The sequence below is a fragment of the Solea solea genome, chromosome 16 (genome assembly GCF_958295425.1).
Source record: "Solea solea chromosome 16, fSolSol10.1, whole genome shotgun sequence".
In the NCBI taxonomy this organism is placed as follows: Eukaryota; Metazoa; Chordata; class Actinopteri; order Pleuronectiformes; family Soleidae; genus Solea; species Solea solea.
In genome coordinates, this window is record NC_081149.1 from 10,166,352 (window position 1) to 10,184,767 (window position 18,416).

The window sequence follows — 18,416 nt, forward strand, 5'->3', positions numbered from 1 at the left end:
GAATCGTGTTTCGAATATTTCCGAATTCCGATTGACTTTGAACGCGGCACAATTGAATGCCCCGCCCCTCTTCCGTTGCGTCAGATCCAGCATGGCGGCGCCCCGTGCCGTGGTCGGAGTGGAGGGAGACGGCAGTGATTCCGGTCCTAATCTGTCACATTTATCCATCACAGACGAGAAGAGACCACAGTTCGGGACGCGTTTCCTCACCGACCCGCGGCAGGTTTTCCAGCACAACGCATGGTCAGTAAAAACAATATATCAAATCTGCCATTTCAGCGGCTCTGACTTGTGTTGTCAGCTAGACAGTGTTTACTGCTACGTTTAGTTTGTTGTTTTAGTTCCTTCTTTGGTTAAAATTGGTGTTACGTACAGGCTTCTCCAGTGGCGTACACAGACATTTGGAAGGGCTTGGGCGGACATTTAAAGGGCACCTAGTGTGCGCACCCGCCACTACTATATACAGACGTGTTTCCATCATGGTACAGTTTGCAATGGTAAACCTTGGGTCAGGCCTGAGTTTCCACTGAAAACAGTACCTTTAAGGGCCATGTCAGCGAGATCCATAGCGTGACAACAACGAATATCAAACACAACACAACCAACAACTTAACGGATTACATTACATGTCATTTAGCAGACGCTATCATCCAAAGCGATTTTCAATGGAATTAAGTACAATCAGGCCAGGGGTGGAGTCCAACTTGCGACCATGATGTCTTTCGCACATGGTACCGGTCTTAACCACTGAGCCACTCCACCCCACATCCAGCAGCTTGTTCCTGCTCGGTTTGTGGCTGTTTGTCTCCACAAGACATCAGAGTTTGTATGCGAACAGACTGCGGGCGTTTGAGAAAACAAGCTTTTTGTCGATGACTTTCATGAGTAGGAGCCCGTCGAGCTCCACTCATACCCCAAGGGAAAGGTACTGAAAAATGGAAAGATTGGGGCTGGTTATTTTGGTACTATTCCTCATGAAAATGCATAAAAATATGAACCAAACCATTCTACTCGGCGAAAAAACAAACACACCTGTTCGTATGATGGGCATGTTCTATACAGCACTGACTATCATGTCCTCTAAGGACACTCTTTGGGACACTCTAAACTTGTATCAGATATAATATATCATCACACTGGAAGGGCTGGGAAATTTCCCAACGTTTTTGAACGTCACTTTCATAATTTTAAGTGTTGTCAAGTGTATGTGTGCTGTTATCCATGACAACCCCTCACCGGGTCACTAATGGTTTTGTGTTGTCAACAGGGACAATGTTGAGTGGACAGAGGAACAAGAAGCAGCTGCTAAGAAGAAAGTCTCAGAAAACAGTCAGCCTTTACCTCCAGAGAAACAAGGTGACCTGAGGCGTCACATTGTTGAGTTTCACAAAATGACACTTATTTTTGTTTTGTTATTTATTACTAAGCTTTATCAATCATTTGTGTTCGCTAAATGTGGTAGATAATTGGTCCATCACTGTGCCTCTCCTTTTCATGCAGAGGAATTCGACGGCCGAGCCAATGAGTATTGGAATGACTTTTACACGATCCATGAGAATCGTTTCTTTAAAGATCGTCACTGGCTCTTCACGGAGTTCCCCGAGTTAGCGCCGCAGGGAAGCCTCAGCCATGAATCTCATCCTGAAGCCTTGACCACAGATGGTGGTCAGCAGAACAATTTGGGTCAAGAAAAGAGGGAAGGAGTTGCTGATGAGGACTTTCCAGGCTCTTCTGCCACGTATCGCATTCTGGAGGTGAGATATTAATTATTATTATTATAATATATTATCTAAAATTCACCACACACATTTACAACAAAGTTGTATCTTCAAAACTTTTTGTGTAAAGTTGCACATTTAAATATCATTTTAAAAGACATTTAAATGGACTCCTCTTGCAATAACTGATCTTTTTGGGGGGTAAAATTTGCTAAATGCTATATGAATTGTTGTACAGGTTGGCTGCGGTGTGGGGAACACAGTTTTTCCAATACTGAAGACCAACAAGTAAGTGCGTAGGAGACATTGAGAATGACAGGTTTCAGGTTACAGTACAATATGTAACTGAAAGATTGACTGTACAGTCAGTAAGTAAGCAACTGTAGCTTTGTTTTCCGCAGTGATCCAGGACTCTTTGTTTACTGCTGTGACTTCTCCAGCACTGCTGTGGAGTTAGTAAAGGTGAGATGATTAGGTTAATGAAAGGATAGTGTGTTGAAAGGTACTTTTCTCTTGTGGGGTTGTATGAATTAAAACCACCTCCTTGTGACCAGAATAATCCCGAGTACGACCCTGAGCGCTGCTTTGCCTTTGTTCACGACCTGAGTGATGTGGAAGCCAATTACCCCGTCCCCGATGGAACCCTTGATGTTATAGTGCTGATCTTTGTGCTCTCAGCATTGCATCCCGACAAGTATGAACTTTCCCGTTGCCTTCCTTACTCTCTTGGTTGTTATTTTCATTGTAAATTGTAGACCTTTTCACTGATTATTCAGCTCTACAAGTATATGTTCTTCTCTCTCCCCACAGTACCTACTCAATATTATGCCATCACTGTTATGCACCAAAATAGTCTCTCTGTATATGAAAAAACATATTTGGCAGTAAATCTTAAGTCTCGATAACTTTTCCCCTTTGTCTCAGGATGCAGGCGTCCATCAGTAGATTGGCACGGCTCCTTAAGCCTGGGGGAGTGATGCTGCTCAGGGACTATGGACGCTTTGATATGGCACAACTCCGCTTCAAGAAAGGTTTGTCAGAATAAAATCTACCAAGAGTCGATTTCCAGCAGGTGCTGAGAAACTTCATATTCAGAGGTCAATCATTTATGGCTGCTTTATTGAAAATAGTCTGTTTCTTGTAGCACACTCACATTAATAACCACTATGTTTATGTGAGGGTTTTAAGTACTTAAAAAGGTATAATGTCCCTAAATATGTTAAAATATAAGAACAATACTTCTAATAACATGTATGTTGTGATTCTTTCATATAGGAAGGTGCCTGTCAGAAAATTTTTACGTCCGAGGTGATGGAACAAGAGTATATTTCTTTACCCAAGGTAAAGTAAACAGGTGCCTCTGTTAATGTTATTCATCAATATTTTTTTTTGCAGAATTGAGCAATCTTTCTATGCCCCTGTTTACTTCAGATGAGCTTCATGAGCTGTTCACTGAGGCCGGACTTGATAAAGTGCAGAATCTTGTGGACAGAAGGCTGCAGGTGAACAGAGGCAAACAGCTCACAATGTACAGGGTGTGGATCCAGTGCAAGTACAGCAAGGCTCCAGTTCAGGCACCTGAGATGCAGGACTGAGACCAAGACTGAAACCAGGAGCTGAAGGTGCTGGTCTTGTTTGTGGAGACATATGGAATTGAGAAACTCTGTTGTGATTGTGATAAAAGGATAGCTTTTATTATATTTAAGACCTGTGGTTTTAAGGCCAGTGTTCCTGTTGGTGCTGCACTTCCAGCTGCAACAGCAATGATTTCATTTTCTACGAATGCGTACAGTATTCGGAGGAAGGGCTGGTTACCCTGAAGTAAATTCTGATATGAAATGAGTGGGTGTTTTGATATTAATTGCATCATGGTCTGAAAAATACAATTTGTCTTTTTTATATTCAAAATAAATAAAAACCTGAACTTTATAGTAACTCTATGGATTCTTTTTGAAACTTTGAAATAGTGGTTGGGAAGCTGGCTTTTTTTTCTTGTCATCAACTGATTTTGTTTTCAGAAATTTGATAAATGCTACTTGGTGCACTAAAACCTTCTTTTCATATAACATTTTTTTACATCCATTTTATGTGATTATTCAGGCCTGGCACTAGGATGAAGTGATGGTGTCTTTTAAAATTGTGAGGCGGCAACTTTTTCAAAAGTAAAATGAATTGATTAACAGTGAAGGCTTAACGCGACACAACAATTCACAAGTATAATAACACAACAGTGCACGAAGTTAAATGCACATTCATTCCTTAAATTCTCAGTACAAATCGGTATAAGTCGCTACACAAACAAAACTGTTTATGACACTAATGGAATCCAGGGCCTGAAGTTTTAACCCACAACCACAAAAAGATTGTTATCATTTTATATTGACGGTGTCAGTATTTTTCCATCCATCACAGCATCTTTTAATGGTTAAACTCCAATTTAGTTTTGTCGCATATATACTAGTACAGAGTGTGGGTGTGAACATCATTGGAATGGCAACTTTCTGATAAGTGATCATTTTGATGGCTGTGTGGGTGGGCACTGTTAAATTGTGTTGTGTACAGAGAGATTTTTCATTGGTCCAGACAAGAGATTTTGGGCAGGCGTCGAATGAACCGAAGGTGAAAATACTTTGAACAATCTCACGAGAAAATGTGAGATTTTACCGATTATTGTTTACATTGCAAAAACACGAGAACCGAATCGATCCGGATTCAGCTGAAACGGATCGCAACCGCACAACTTCCGAAACAGGATTGGTTTCTCCCCTGCAGCGAGGAAGGCGACTGGAACAGAACTTTTGTTTTCATCGACCTGAAAAGCCAGGACCCGAAATTCATCTCACCACCGGGGGAGAAAATAAGAAATAGGTGGTAACTGTAACCCTGGCTTTAAGATATCATTTATACCTGGCGAAAAAACGCAGAATCTCGAGGGTCGCCATTGTGTGGAAGGTAGACAAACGACAAAGGCACGGTATGGTCCTCGGGGAGAGGGATGTAATGGGCATCCCCGCCTAAGGAGAACAGAAAGGCGGGTTTGGGATACCCGGAGTCGTCGAGGCCTGCGAGGGAATCCTCTGAGTCTACCGTGAACCACACGGCGCACTCCCCCGTCTCCATCGCGGACAATCACCACGGGAGGGACGCGGCTGTGAATGCGGCCTAGCCTGGGAGGGTCTGCTGAATACTGTAGAGACAACGGGGACGGTTTTAGGTTATTAGCGAGCCCTCTGGAGGACCGAGAAAATCAAAAACCACAGTGAGTATCTTGTAATGGTGTCGATCAAAATAATATTTCGTCTTTGTTGAGTACATGCGGGCGTCATGGCCCGAGCACCTGACAACACACAACTAAAGAGATGCTTCTTTTTGACAGGCGAACTAATGCTAACTTGCTGGCTAACTAGCATTGTATGCTATTTTATGTGTTTGTAAAATAATTTACTAATGCAGAGTGGAGTTGTGATACGTTGTTTTGAGGGTGGCTATCTAACCAGAATTCTGCTGCTGTGTCAACTGAATTATAATATTTGTCCCATCTTGAGGGGGGAAACATATATTACATACATTATGCTATTAGCTAACGTTCAGCGTTAGCTCCCAGTGAACAGCAGTAGCCTTGTTAGCTTACGTGTTACCTAGCTACCTCGCTTATCATTCTCTGGTGCTGACCTAACAAGTCATTCTGCTGGTCATTGTTAGGTTAGCCGAACCCGCAAACACTTTCCCGAATTAGTAATAGACGAATAATGGTGGAAACTTATTCCACAAAAGCCGTGGATTACATTTGCCATTTCTAATGAATGCAAGCATAAGATACAGCTGTCTGTACTGGGCGTGTAACTTAAACGTTAACCTTTGCACAAGCAAGCGAGCACTTATTGTCTGTTGTGGCCCTTTCCATGGCTGTGATTGTACTTGGCAGCCCCTCCATTAGTGACCTTTCACAACTCAAACGCCATGTAACTTATGCCCATATTCCCAGGGCGTTATCACATGAAGTTATAATTTTCCAGACAGTGACACCTCATGCCTTTGATACATGTTATATCTGATATAATTCAGTCATGATTGTTTATTTTGCTTGAGGTATTTCACAGAGTGCTCAAATTGCAAGGCTTACTTAACACTCATGATAGTGGAAACATCATTGTCAGGTTTATTGATGACTCAGAACAGGAATTTTCCACATCCATATAGCTAAAAACAACCATGACTCATCACAACCAATGCCTTTTGAAATGGTGATCTGTCACTCCCATTTGAATGCATTAGACCTCACGGCACTTCCTTAATCTGTGCTCTTGTCTCTGCAGCCATGATGGAAGAACTGCATAGCCTGGACCCCCGACGGCAAGAGCTGTTGGAGGCTCGCTTCACTGGAGTTGGTGTAGCTAAGGTTTGTGTTACAGCAGATGTCACATAGATGGAGCAGAAGCAAATGAACTATCTCCTGTCAAAGTGCTTAAAATTACAGATTCTGTTAACACATATTAGTGAATCTCTTCTTTGTCTCACTCTGCCCCAGTATCGTTCTGTTGTTTGGCCCTGACGAGCTTGGCCCCTCTCCTTTTCTTTGTCTGTCTCTGGAGAAGGTTGAGCTGTGTGTGTTTTTTGGCTGGTGTGATATGGCATCTCTCCCTGGCTCATGATGTAGTGGCTGTATATGCAAGTGGCAGCGCCTGCCAAAAAGGCCACAGTTGGGACAGGGGTGGTTGGGGGAGGAGGATGAGTGAAGTTACAGGAGGAATGCAAAAAGTAGTTCTTGACCAGGTGAGAGTGGAGGCAGCATTTAGCCTACCACCCCCTTGCATGTTTCTTTGGATGGAGTGCTCTTTGTGGAAGGTGATCTTGGAACAGTTAGGGAGCGAGTATCAGCGCCAGGAGTGGGCCCTGTGCCAGCCATAGGCAGAGCTGAGCCCAGAGCATGGCATGGCTGCTGCCGCAGAGAAAATGGCAGCTCTCACTAAAGCATCATGCCATAGCAACCCTGTATGGCAAGGTATGCTATGTGTGTGGTGATTGAGGGAGATGTGTGTCAAGAAATAGATATATCGTTTGTTGGTCTAAAAGCCCTGCAGTGTCACAGAGCAGCTTAGTATTTTTTCTTGACCTTGAGTAGCCATTTTTTGGCGCTGCTCTCTCTGACATCCCTGAGTTGGCATAAAAGAAAGGAACATTGTCATCCTTTGGTGACAAATGGGTAACGCCTTTTTGGTAATGGAACAGTGAGGGCCTACTAACATTATTGGAAAGTGAATTTGAACATGTCTGATATCAGAACAAAGATTGTGTTTAGGGAGTGCAGTGCAAGCAGTCATTCTTAAATCAAGCAGAGCACCTTTCACTGGCATTTTCCAGGGAGAGGGAGAAAGAATGGTTTAGACTGTAAAGATCGGGGAGAAAAATGTCTAACATTATATATAGGTGACAGACGGAGGAATACATCCCCAGCAGCATGCCTAATGTTCAGCCATTTTAGGAGGGTTCAGTGAGAGAGAGCTCTAGTGTGCTCTGAATGACTAAGTATCTCTTCATGATTGGACAGTGCCTGTTGAATTCTGATGTTATTCACTTGACTGAGAGACATCACTTAGGGAACCAGCATTAAGACTGATGCAGGTCCTGATTCACTGGAAAGTTTATGGTGGTGTTCTTTAGCTCTTCTCTTACCTTAGTTGGTCACCTGTTTTTGGCTCGTTTGCTCTCTAATTACATTCACACTTAATACATATACATACAGGCTTCTGAAAATTCAGTTGAATGTGAACATAATGTTTTTTACATTTTTATTCATGTGTTGTGTTTGCTCACTCTGCTTTATTTTCATGTGATTTAACCTTATTTTAACAGGGCTCTGGTCAGAATCAAAATGAGTCATCCAATCAGAGTCTATGCAGTGTGGGCTCACTCAGTGACAAAGAGCTAGAGGTTGGTCTGCCTTCCATATCAACATACTTTGTTTTTAAATCCCAGCAGTCTCTCTGTCTTACCTTGTTTTTGCGCTTGGTTGATTCTCACTGCTTTACCAACAGACGCCAGAGAAGAAAGCAAATGACCAGAGGGTAAGAAAACGGAAAGCAGACCACTTTGACAGCAGCCAAGGTAGGTTTGACCCTCTGCTGTGATGCTCAACTCATGCATCCCAACTGTCACACTCTCTCTGAACTCCCCGCCTCTCTCTTCCAGGCAAAGCAGGACCAAGAGGGCATAAAATTAGTGATTATTTTGAGGTAAGTGGCTTTTTTTTTTTACCTTTGCATGTAGCAAAGCACATGTAATTTCAAGGGCTTTAGTATTCATTTTTCATACTTTCTGACCCTCATTTTAACCATCTCGGCTCTTCCACTAAACATCTTTCCTTTTACCCTTTCTTTACATGTCTGTCAGTTTGCGGGAGGTAGTGGTCCTGGTACTAGCCCTGCCAGGGGAATCCCACCAGTGGTCCGCTCTTCCCCACAACACTCCCTATCCAACCCCCCTGTCACGGTGAGCATGTTTGCTCTATGGTCTGTCTCCTGTTTCCTTCTCAATCTTCCCACACCTTTTTTTTCTGTCATTTTCTCTTCTGTGCCTTTTATTAACACCAATCCCAGTTGGGATGAATGAGTTTTGTAGTTTCTCATTAATTCACCATCATCATCATCATCATCCTTATCATCATCAAACAACGCATTCATGTAGGGAAACACAATATTATAGGAACACCAACCACTCTCATACAGTAAGAGGATAAGAGTTTTGATGAACCAGTTGCACATAGATTTTGTGTGTTGTATTTGGAGACTTCTTTTATTAAAATAAATGGCTGTAAAATGTATTTATTTAGTTGTTTTACATGACAGTAAAACATCTAATGTGTTAATTTAGTCATTATATATATACAAATTCACCTGATTTATTTTATGCATATTAGTTGTGCCAAGTTAATCTCATGTTTTATCATGACTAGCAATTCATTGTCTTAGTAAGTTCAAGTTTTTACCGAGTAAATGTCTACTTTCCCAGGTGCAGCAGGGAAGTCCCTCCTCTGTCAGCTCAGCCAACACAGAGCATTCATCGGGTTCACTGAAACCGACTCCTCTTCATGTTTTCCACAAAGCGACACAGGTATTTTACATACTCTCAGACATAAACAATTGGTATATGAACCATTTAATTGCTAGAATAATCAGCATAATGAAAGTACTGTTTGATGTGACAATTTTTTGTCTGATGCAGAAAGACGCACCATTAACAAACAATTTTGTACTCAATTTGTCCTGTAGTCCGACCTTACTATAGAAAAACTAACAGCAATGGAGAACAACAAGAACTCTGACCTGGAGAAGAAGGAGGGACGAATAGACGATTTACTTCGGGTACTACTCTAATTACATTTTGAATTGTGAAAATATTTTGTACTTTGTCCGGATTTTTCACTCAAGCCATGTAAAAGTTGACACCTTCCCTCTATCTGTATTTGTATTATCAAGATAACATTTTGCTACTTATCTGACCCTTTTCCTGCTTGTTTTTATCTTTTTTGCTCCAGGCAAACTGTGATCTTAGGAGACAGATAGATGAACAGCAAAGGATGCTGGAGCGATACAAGGAACGCTTAAATAAATGTGTGACCATGTCTAAGAAGCTGCTGATTGAAAAAGTATGTTCTCTGATGAGAAGTCTGGTTTATGAGTTATTGGTTACCTAAGTGATTAGCTCGTTGTGTGCTAGTTTTATAAGCCCTAATTTAAGCCACATGAAATCCGTTTTGACGCCTCTGCATCTCTGTTCCTCCTTAAGTCCAAGCAAGAGAAGATGGCATGTCGGGACAAAAGCATGCAAGACAGACTTCGACTGGGCCACTTTACCACAGTGAGACATGGAGCGTCTTTTACTGAGCAGTGGACGGATGGATATGCTTTCCAAAACCTCATCAAGTGAGAATCTTTCATTCTTTGTCCCCGTAGTTACTTTTAAATAATATTTTTCAAGAGGCAATTAAAAACTAGCACTCTAAATACGATTGGTTATATATAAAATGTATGTATTTTAAACTATAAAGAAAGATGGCCTACCATGAGAGCACTGTATTCTCATAAGAGATAAAGACACCTCCTCAACACAGAGCTTACTGTATATTTAACACAAATGGAGAAAGTTAATTAAATGTGTGCATCACACTTGCAAATTGTCTTGTGTTTTCTAGGCAACAAGAAAGGATCAACTCCCAGCGAGAAGACATTGAAAGGCAGAGGAAGCTATTGGCCAAACGAAAGCCACCCTCCATGGCCCAGACTCCCCCGCCAAGCCTGGAGCAAAACAAACGAAAAAGCAAGACCAATGGAACAGAAAGCGAAGCGTAAGATGCCTTTTTCCCTTTTTTAATCTTTTTATTTATTTTATTTTTTATACCCATAGTTGATTTGTGTTTAAACTTGTGTGTTCTTGCAGGTTATCACAAGCAGAGTACCACGAGCAAGAGGAAATCTTTAAACTAAGACTAGGTCATCTTAAGAAGGTAATGCTCAGTAAATTTGTGTCGTGATTTAAGTTTCCAAATACCTTCTCTGATCTCACTCATTGCACTGCTTCTGATTTTTTTTAAATCTTGTTTTTCCTTGCAGGAGGAGGCTGAGATTCAGGCAGAGCTGGAGCGGTTGGAGCGAGTGCGAAATCTACACATTCGTGAATTGAAAAGGATCCACAATGAGGATAATTCCCAGTATGATTTCTTCTCTTATCACTCTTTGCAAGTTAGCCTGTCCACTACTGATATATTCCTGTGCTCTGTTTTATTCCCTGAGTTTATGTTGTTTTATTTCACTCTGTACAGATTTAAAGATCACCCTACGCTAAATGACCGATACCTGCTACTTCATTTACTTGGGCGGGGAGGTTTTAGTGAAGTTTACAAGGTAAGAGAATCGGCATCTTTTACTTAGAAGGAAAAAAAACACTTATATAGTCAATGTAGAGCTGTAGTGTTGCTACTTAATTAGTACAACTTAACAGGTTTTATTTTTACTTAAATAGTGTCTTCATTTCATAAACTGTTACTGACGTTTGCACTGTTGCATTCTTCAGAAAATATTTGAAAATACACATTTCATTAGATTACACTAAGATCATCAACATTTAAAAGTGAAGGATTGTTCTAATGCAAGATGAGCAATGTTCCAAGAATCTCTTGTCACAAAATTGGGGAAAATATGCCAAAAGAACACACCCAAATGACATGAGCATAAAGAAATGCTGTCGAGTTAAACTTCAAACTAATGGGAGAAATGTATTTGACAGGCTTTTGACCTAACAGAGCAAAGGTATGTTGCGGTCAAAATCCACCAATTAAACAAGAACTGGAGGGATGAGAAGAAGGAAAATTACCACAAGTGAGTGTTCGGCTTATACCGTTGTAAAGGCATATGTACTGTCCACATTTATAATGAATGGTGTAAATGTTGGAAATCTTTGTTTCAGACATGCATGTAGAGAATATAGAATCCATAAAGAGCTGGACCACCCACGAATAGTTAAACTCTATGACTACTTTTCACTCGACACTGACTCGTAAGTTGCTTTTTCAGTTACATGTGCCTTTAAAGAAACTCTCTCTCTTTTGCTGAGACTGTTATAAAAGTTGCTTCCTTTTACTCCTCCCATTGTGAAACAGGTTCTGCACCGTCTTGGAGTACTGTGAGGGCAATGACTTGGACTTCTACCTGAAGCAGCACAAGCTCATGTCAGAGAAAGAAGGCCGCTCCATCATCATGCAGATTGTTAACGCCCTCAAGTACCTCAATGAGATCAGACCGCCCATTATCCACTATGACCTTAAACCTGGTACGTCATTACACTTTACTTAATGTTAATACTGTCCATTAAATGAACATGAGTCATTGCTTATTTAATTCAACTCTTGCAGACTACATTACCTTACACTCATTAACAATAAGCAGCTCGAGACAAAACATGTTTGTTTTGATAAAATTAGCAATAAATGATTTAAAGTGGACATATTATACCCTATTTCCCCCATTAAAATAGTTCCCTGGTGTCCTAATGAACATGTCAGTGACATGCCTTGGTCAAAATACCATAAGGATGAAGCACAATAGCAGTTCAATAACCCTGCTAAACCCACCCCTTTCAGAACGCTCGGTTTACATGCATGGTCCCTTTTATATGCAAATGAGACACAGGCAAACACACACCCACTTCTTCCAGGGGGTTTCTGATTTGTCCTCGTTACAGTGCTTTACAGCTCTATTCGTCTCCCCCTCCCTCCACTAGTTCTCTGACAATATCAACATGGCAGCGTGCGCAGAAAACAGCGAGAGTGCCGTCACAGGAAGAGACGTCCTACATAAGGATCGAGCCGAACAGTGCCGAACTGTAAATCAGTTAAAAACACTTGGGGACAGCACTGCTGATCGCCAGCGTCGCGAGGCGGCAGTTTAGGCAGCTCGCCGCTGGCGATCAACGGTGGTGTCCCTATGTCTTTTTAACTGATTTTCACAGAGAGTGCAGCACCGCTGATCGCCAGCTGCTGTATGTGACTGTATCAGACTGAGTCTGTGCTCCGGTTACGTCGGTGAAATACGTTCGCTGACTAAATACGGCGACCGCCGGCCGCAGTCTGTTGTGAAGTGGTGCGAACACACGAACACACGTTTGCTGACTTTATCCAGCACATTAGCTTCATATATAAAATCCTCTGAGGCTGGAAGTTTGTGTAAAACACTGTGCTCCACTGTGCAGCCACAAACAGCACACTCCCTCCGCGTTGACATAATACCGCTCTTCCTCCCTCGCCTGCACTCTCGCAGGGACAAGGAGGAGCTAAGGTGAAGCTCTCGAAGTAAACTTACTGGTGGGGCGTTAACATTCGCGGTGAAATGCGCATGCTGCCGTCGTAAGCGCAGGGAATTCAACATCGAGTGTTTTATCGCCTATACTTACACTAAGGGGAACCACGAAAACATGACGGAGTATTCTTTTTCCACACTTTGGCGACTGGTAGGGCCTCCAGAGTCCCAAATATAAGTATTGAAATGGTTAAAAAGTTGATTTAGCATAATATGTCCCCTTTAATATAACTACTTGGGAAAAAATGCGCAGTTTCTATTGACCATGAAGAAGTCTTGTGTACTTTAACATGGTTTGGCCTCTAATCCAGTTGCCTCGAATTATTCCATTCAAGTGATTTGGATATGTTAACAGAAAACACAATCATTGTACCTATCACAGAGTTCAATCGCCCCTTTTTTAATTGCCATATTTGACTCAAAATATGAATATGAACTATGTTGACATTTCCTTTCATACCCATAACACATCTTTTCACCGTGTTCAGGCAACATCCTCCTGGTGAACGGTACTGCGTGTGGTGAGATCAAGATTACAGACTTTGGCCTGTCAAAAATCATGGATGATGACAGCTACAACTCTGTGGATGGGATGGAACTAACATCACAGGGAGCAGGGACATACTGGTAAGATGCACAGAAGAGGAGCCTGTTCTGCTACAGGACTGTCATCACCTGTGCTATAATAAATCATGCTGTTCATTTTTACTACCGAGCCTTAGTCCTCAAAAGTCACATTTATGTCAGATAGTCTGTGCTGATGAGTTTGAGTGTGCTTGAGAGCTTTCACCCACCACAGTCCATTAAGAGTCGTAATCCTCTATGCAGAGGCATTTTTGCAGAGAAAAAGCAGCCAGAATGCTGCTCGTTTGTCTTTCTATCCACACGAAACCCTCTAAAATGACCCAAACTACTGTAGTACATATGTCGGGCTTGTAGGTGGCAATTTGTATACAATCACAGAAACAAGAGAGGAGGGGAAAGAAATAGAATTTATCAAAAAGTAGGTGTTGCCATTTACAGACATCCAGCGTCTTTATGGCATAATCCCAATTACTTTCAGACAAACAAATAACCATTTCTGCTGCACGAGTGAATTTCATCCAGCTCTTTTTACTGCAGGCGTAGAGTTGGTCTGACTGTGACCACACAGAGAGCACAGAGTCAGGCGTGTGTTGAGCAACCACGGATCTGCATTGTTCATCGAAGTAAAAATAGTGTGTGTGAAATTAGGCTCTGTTTTCTCCTCCCCTTATTTTACTATTCAGTCTCACTGTTCATCTTCATCACTTATTTTTATCTTAACTCTTATATCTGAAGTCACCGAGGACAGGATGTGATAGTGATATCTAGTGTCAAGTGCAAGTTCGACTCCACCCCTGGCTGATTGTACTTTAGCGTCTGCTAAATGACATGTAATGTAATGTAATGTGTCTTTTCGGGCTGGCTTTAGTTACTTATTCGTTGAAAGTAGTTGGCAACACTGCCAAACAATCTCCAAAGACAAGGAGATGGTGACGACAACGCCGGCAAAGATAGGGACAGTTATGCCAGCATCTCCCAAAATGCTGTTTCCATGTGGACGAAACTCCAATGCGATTACAAAAAAAACCTATTCTTATTCATTGTTTAACTGTTCGGTAAAGAAATGACAGAATAAATAACTGAGAATATGCACCCCAAGAGCAATACAGAATATGTGAGGAAAATCATGCAATTTGTGCTAAATGATCAAGCTAACTGAGAAACTTTCACTTGCTACACTAGTTTGTGGAACTCCTTTAGAAAAGTGTGCTGGAGGTTTTGACACTCTGCCTTTAGAGCAGTGTCCTGTATGGTCACTGAGTCTGACAGGACACTGGATAGTGTCTAGTTTTGCCAGAAGCGTCACTCTAGGCCCAGCAGTTGCATACTATTGGATTTAATTGCATCAGGCAGACACTTATTGTGTTTTTTGTTTCACACGATGTCGAGAACTTGCAAGTAGGTATATGAATGCTCTCGTAAACAGAGTAGAACATCAGATGTTTGGCCGTAGGTACATTATAAGATGTGTTCAGTAAGTTCTTTGTCGCATTGCTGACAGTAATGTCCTCTAGGGGGATTATAGCAGCATTAAAAACTTCCCCTGTCGGTGTCAACTGGTAGTAGCTGAAAGTCATTGCTTTTCTCATAGTAGTTATTAGGGGGATGTGTCTCCATACATATACAGGGCTTCAACTTTTATTTATTTGATGGATATTAAACTCTGACCATGCTGCCTGAACAAAGACATGTGCTCATGTTGGAAAAACAATTCTCTCATGCTTTAAAATGTACATTGAAACTGGGCAGGATTTATTAACGGGGATATTTCTTTCTTATTTAGGTATCTGCCCCCTGAGTGCTTTGTAGTTGGGAAGGAACCACCCAAGATCTCCAACAAGGTGGATGTTTGGTCTGTGGGAGTCATTTTCTACCAGTGTTTGTATGGCCGAAAGGTAAGAGGGTCACAAGACATTTATTTATACATTATTGATTTCTTGAATTGTTGCTATAGAAAAAAACATGTTGGCTACACAAAAGGCTTTTTTACTGTTAAAATATACTGAACATGAATGTAAATTATTCGTTCCTAATCACAATTTGATTTACATTTTCTTATCTACATGTTTCTTTAACATCTCCTTCTCTTTGCTTTCTAGCCCTTTGGACATAACCAGTCGCAGCAGGACATCCTGCAGGAAAACACCATACTGAAGGCAACAGATGTGCAGTTTCCTCCTAAACCTGTAGTCACACCTGAAGCTAAGGTACTGGAATTCCTCAAATCACTATTAATCCATTTGTATCTGTTCTTTCTGAATCATTCCAATCTTTCTTTTTTCCTTTCTCCCTCCAGGCCTTTATAAGGCGCTGTTTAGTTTATCGTAAGGAGGACCGTATTGATGTGCACCAGCTGGCCAGTGACCCCTTCCTCATGCCACACATCCGCAAGTCAGTGGCCTCCTCTGGCACCTTGGGCATGGCTGTGGCCTCCACATCCAGCTCCCCCAATAACAGCGCCTCAAACTGAACTGAGTGGCTGAACCATTTGAAAGAGTGGAGAAGGCCGGTGCTAAGACCACGAAGAGTCCAAGAAAAGAGGTCAAATGTGAGAGCAAGGGGTGCGTGAGAAGTCATAGATGGGTTGGAAAGGGAGACATGTGTCACCTTTCATCCCCATCATGTCCATCCACCCCTACGTCCTTGTCCTCATTTTGCAAAAGCAGTGGCATCGATCTGGGGGTCAAAGCCCTGGATGACTTGCACAGCCAGGGGCGAGGTTTTTTGGCGCTATGTTGGTTAAAAGTGGGGTTCCGTGATTTGGATTTTTCTTTTCTGCTTAAAAAAAAGAAAACAAAGGAAGTATAGAAGTGCTTCAGCTTGGCCAGATGAGAAGGACTGATGAAAGGCCTCATAACCCATACACACTCACAGACATGAACCCATGCATGAGCCACTCTGGTCGGAGGTAGTGTTGAACTCCCCAAATTCTAACAGGGTGTTTCTTCTCATCTCCCTGAAACAAACTGAGAGAAAAAGTCTGGCTGCCGTTACATTAAATCCAAATTATCTTTGGCTCTATTTCATCCAACTCGCCGTTACTGGAATCCTCTGCCCCACTTAAATTCCACACCCAGATAATTTGTGACGAGGAGGGACAGAAGCTACTACTCCCTCTACGCCCCTCCTCTCATCTCCTCGTCAAACTCCTGTGACCAAAGCTTAGAACTTCCAGTTGGTGGCAGTGTTCCACCTCAGTTTTTATAATGAATGGTTTTAGAACGGTGTTACATGATATGAAGTGGAAGCTGTTGAGGAACGACCTCTCTCACATTAAGAAAAAACAAAAACACGTTTCAATGTTAACCAGTTTTACTGTTGAAAACTGTTGTTTAGCGAGTTGCCTTTTAATTACAGCTGTTATCATTTTTGATCGACATCCCCTTACCATAAACATATTTATTTAGATACGTTTTGAATTTATTTTTGGCCAATAAAATGCAAGGGGACTGGTTTACCTTATAGTGCTGTGGGGGGAGAATGGGCCTTAGCAGACCGTTGCATAAACCATTAAATACTATTGGTTAAAATGTGTTTGTTCTGCGTTTACTATCATCTGTTTTCAACCCAGCTGACAGTGTGTTCATGAGTGTTATGTCTGTAGTTTCTGCTTATCATCTTCCAGCACAGATTACTTTTCAAAGCTATATTCCAAGTGAAGCCTTGCAATCAAGCCATGTCAAGTGGAGAAAAAGAATCCTGTTAAGAGTTTACATTCAGAATTCAGTTTTGATATCTGTCAAGTGGGTAAATGGGTCAGGAAAAAAAAAACGACTGTGCATCTCTGTTGTAATGTCACATGGGCTGTAGCCTGCATTGTAAACGTTCTGGCAAAAACCTGAAGTTTTGTGGAGGTATGTTATGGTTTTCTCATCAGTCCACATATTTTTCCTCTCGCCTGCTCAATCCACCGTTTTCTGCTATTATTCCACTACAGTTGAGTGACGTTCGACCTCCTTCAAGCTTAAAAACTTAAAAGCAATCGTTGAGTACTTTTTCTGCGTTTCCCTTCTCAAACTGAAAATGCTCTTAAAAACAGGCAGATGAAAACCCACCCAGTGAGGTTTGTGGTTCATGTTCAATTGACAAATAATGTACAAAAAAGAACTTTGTAAACCAAAGTTGTAGGCTGAAACCTTATAACCTTGTGTGAGCAGCAATTCTTTTCTTTATATTTAAAGATAAAATATCCTCCTGTAGCATGGTTTTGAGCAGTTCTGTTTGTCCTTGGCCTTAAAACCAAGAGTTGAACCTCACTAATTCTTAAGGGGCTCAGCGATGTAAAATGTCTGTAGCCAACTGCAAATGATCCCTTCCGTTTGTCCACTTCCTCATGACTGATATGTTTGAAAAAATGAACGGCAGGGAAGAAGCTACTGCAGAGTCCGGAAACGCACAAAGAGGTCACGCTTTTGTTGTTTTTTAGTTCTGTTTTATTCTTCAGTAAATAATCAACTTATCAACCCAATATCAGCTGAGCAGTGTATGCATGTGTGTGTTTGTACCATTGTTCTGCCCTTTTTTGTTGTTTTTTTTTAGGTCATTGACGCTGATTCATTTCTTCAGCTGCTCATTACGGACTGATGTTCTTGAGACAGACTTCAACACCTGAGTGGAGAGACATTCACAGAACCCAGCAGACAAAGGTGAGAGAGAGAGAGGGTGGTTATGAGGGGATTACTGTGATCTCTGTTGTTGGTATCTTTACACTCCACTCTGTCTGTGGCGTGCAGATAGGCAAATAGGTCAGCCATGATCCTCATCTTAATGTCGTCTCGCTGCTCAAAGAGATTTGTCAAAATTGCCTCAGCTGTCTTTCTATAAAACACTTTGTAGCTTCAGAGTCTGTAAAAAAACATGCAAAAGATAACACCAGACCTTGGCATAAATATTACTGATTGTAGTTTTGACAGTGCTTTTGTGTTGTGGTTAAGTTTTGGAGCGACTGTTCAATGGACCGGACGTGGTCACGGGCTTGGAGTCGCTGTCCGTCTGGAACCCGTACCCCAAGTTTTCCCTCGTTGACTAAATAATTGTAAATATCTTAATGTTTGTCAGATTATAAAATGTCGCTCCAAAACTCAGTAGCCAATCAGCAGGCAGCTTTCTAAGCCCCTCCCCCCAAGGATCGCAAACAAAAAACCACAAGTGATGGAGTGCAAACGCAAAAGAGCAAACAAAATTCCCATCATTGCAACCAAAAAGTGTATTTTCAAAAAATATAATATTTTTAAATGATTATATTGATATTTGCCCAATTCAT

General features: G+C 41.6%; 2 protein-coding genes across 3 annotated transcripts; both read left to right on the forward strand.

The window, feature by feature from the left end:
* Positions 1–65: 65 nt before the first annotated feature.
* Positions 66–3,647, forward strand: mettl2a (methyltransferase 2A, methylcytidine). Its single transcript, XM_058652829.1, has 9 exons — positions 66–243; positions 1,268–1,356; positions 1,501–1,754; positions 1,957–2,006; positions 2,120–2,180; positions 2,273–2,412; positions 2,643–2,749; positions 2,994–3,059; positions 3,150–3,647. The coding sequence occupies exons 1-9, from the start codon at positions 92–94 to the stop codon at positions 3,311–3,313; spliced, it is 1,083 nt and encodes a 360-aa protein (XP_058508812.1). The 5' UTR covers positions 66–91; the 3' UTR covers positions 3,314–3,647.
* A 635-nt stretch (positions 3,648–4,282) lies between these two features.
* Positions 4,283–16,687, forward strand: tlk2 (tousled-like kinase 2). 2 transcript variants are annotated; one of them, XM_058652826.1, is made up of 21 exons: positions 4,283–4,977; positions 6,035–6,117; positions 7,572–7,649; positions 7,754–7,823; positions 7,908–7,951; positions 8,109–8,207; positions 8,727–8,828; positions 8,987–9,079; positions 9,253–9,363; positions 9,504–9,640; positions 9,910–10,062; positions 10,155–10,221; positions 10,328–10,425; positions 10,537–10,618; positions 11,001–11,092; positions 11,181–11,270; positions 11,374–11,543; positions 13,057–13,195; positions 14,937–15,048; positions 15,253–15,360; positions 15,450–16,687. In XM_058652826.1, the coding sequence occupies exons 2-21, from the start codon at positions 6,037–6,039 to the stop codon at positions 15,621–15,623; spliced, it is 2,100 nt and encodes a 699-aa protein (XP_058508809.1). In that variant the 5' UTR covers positions 4,283–4,977; positions 6,035–6,036; the 3' UTR covers positions 15,624–16,687. The 2 variants fall into 2 exon arrangements, with proteins under 2 accessions (XP_058508809.1, XP_058508810.1); XM_058652827.1 differs by lacking the exon at positions 8,109–8,207 and having other exon boundaries at positions 4,285–4,977.
* Positions 16,688–18,416: the final 1,729 nt, after the last annotated feature.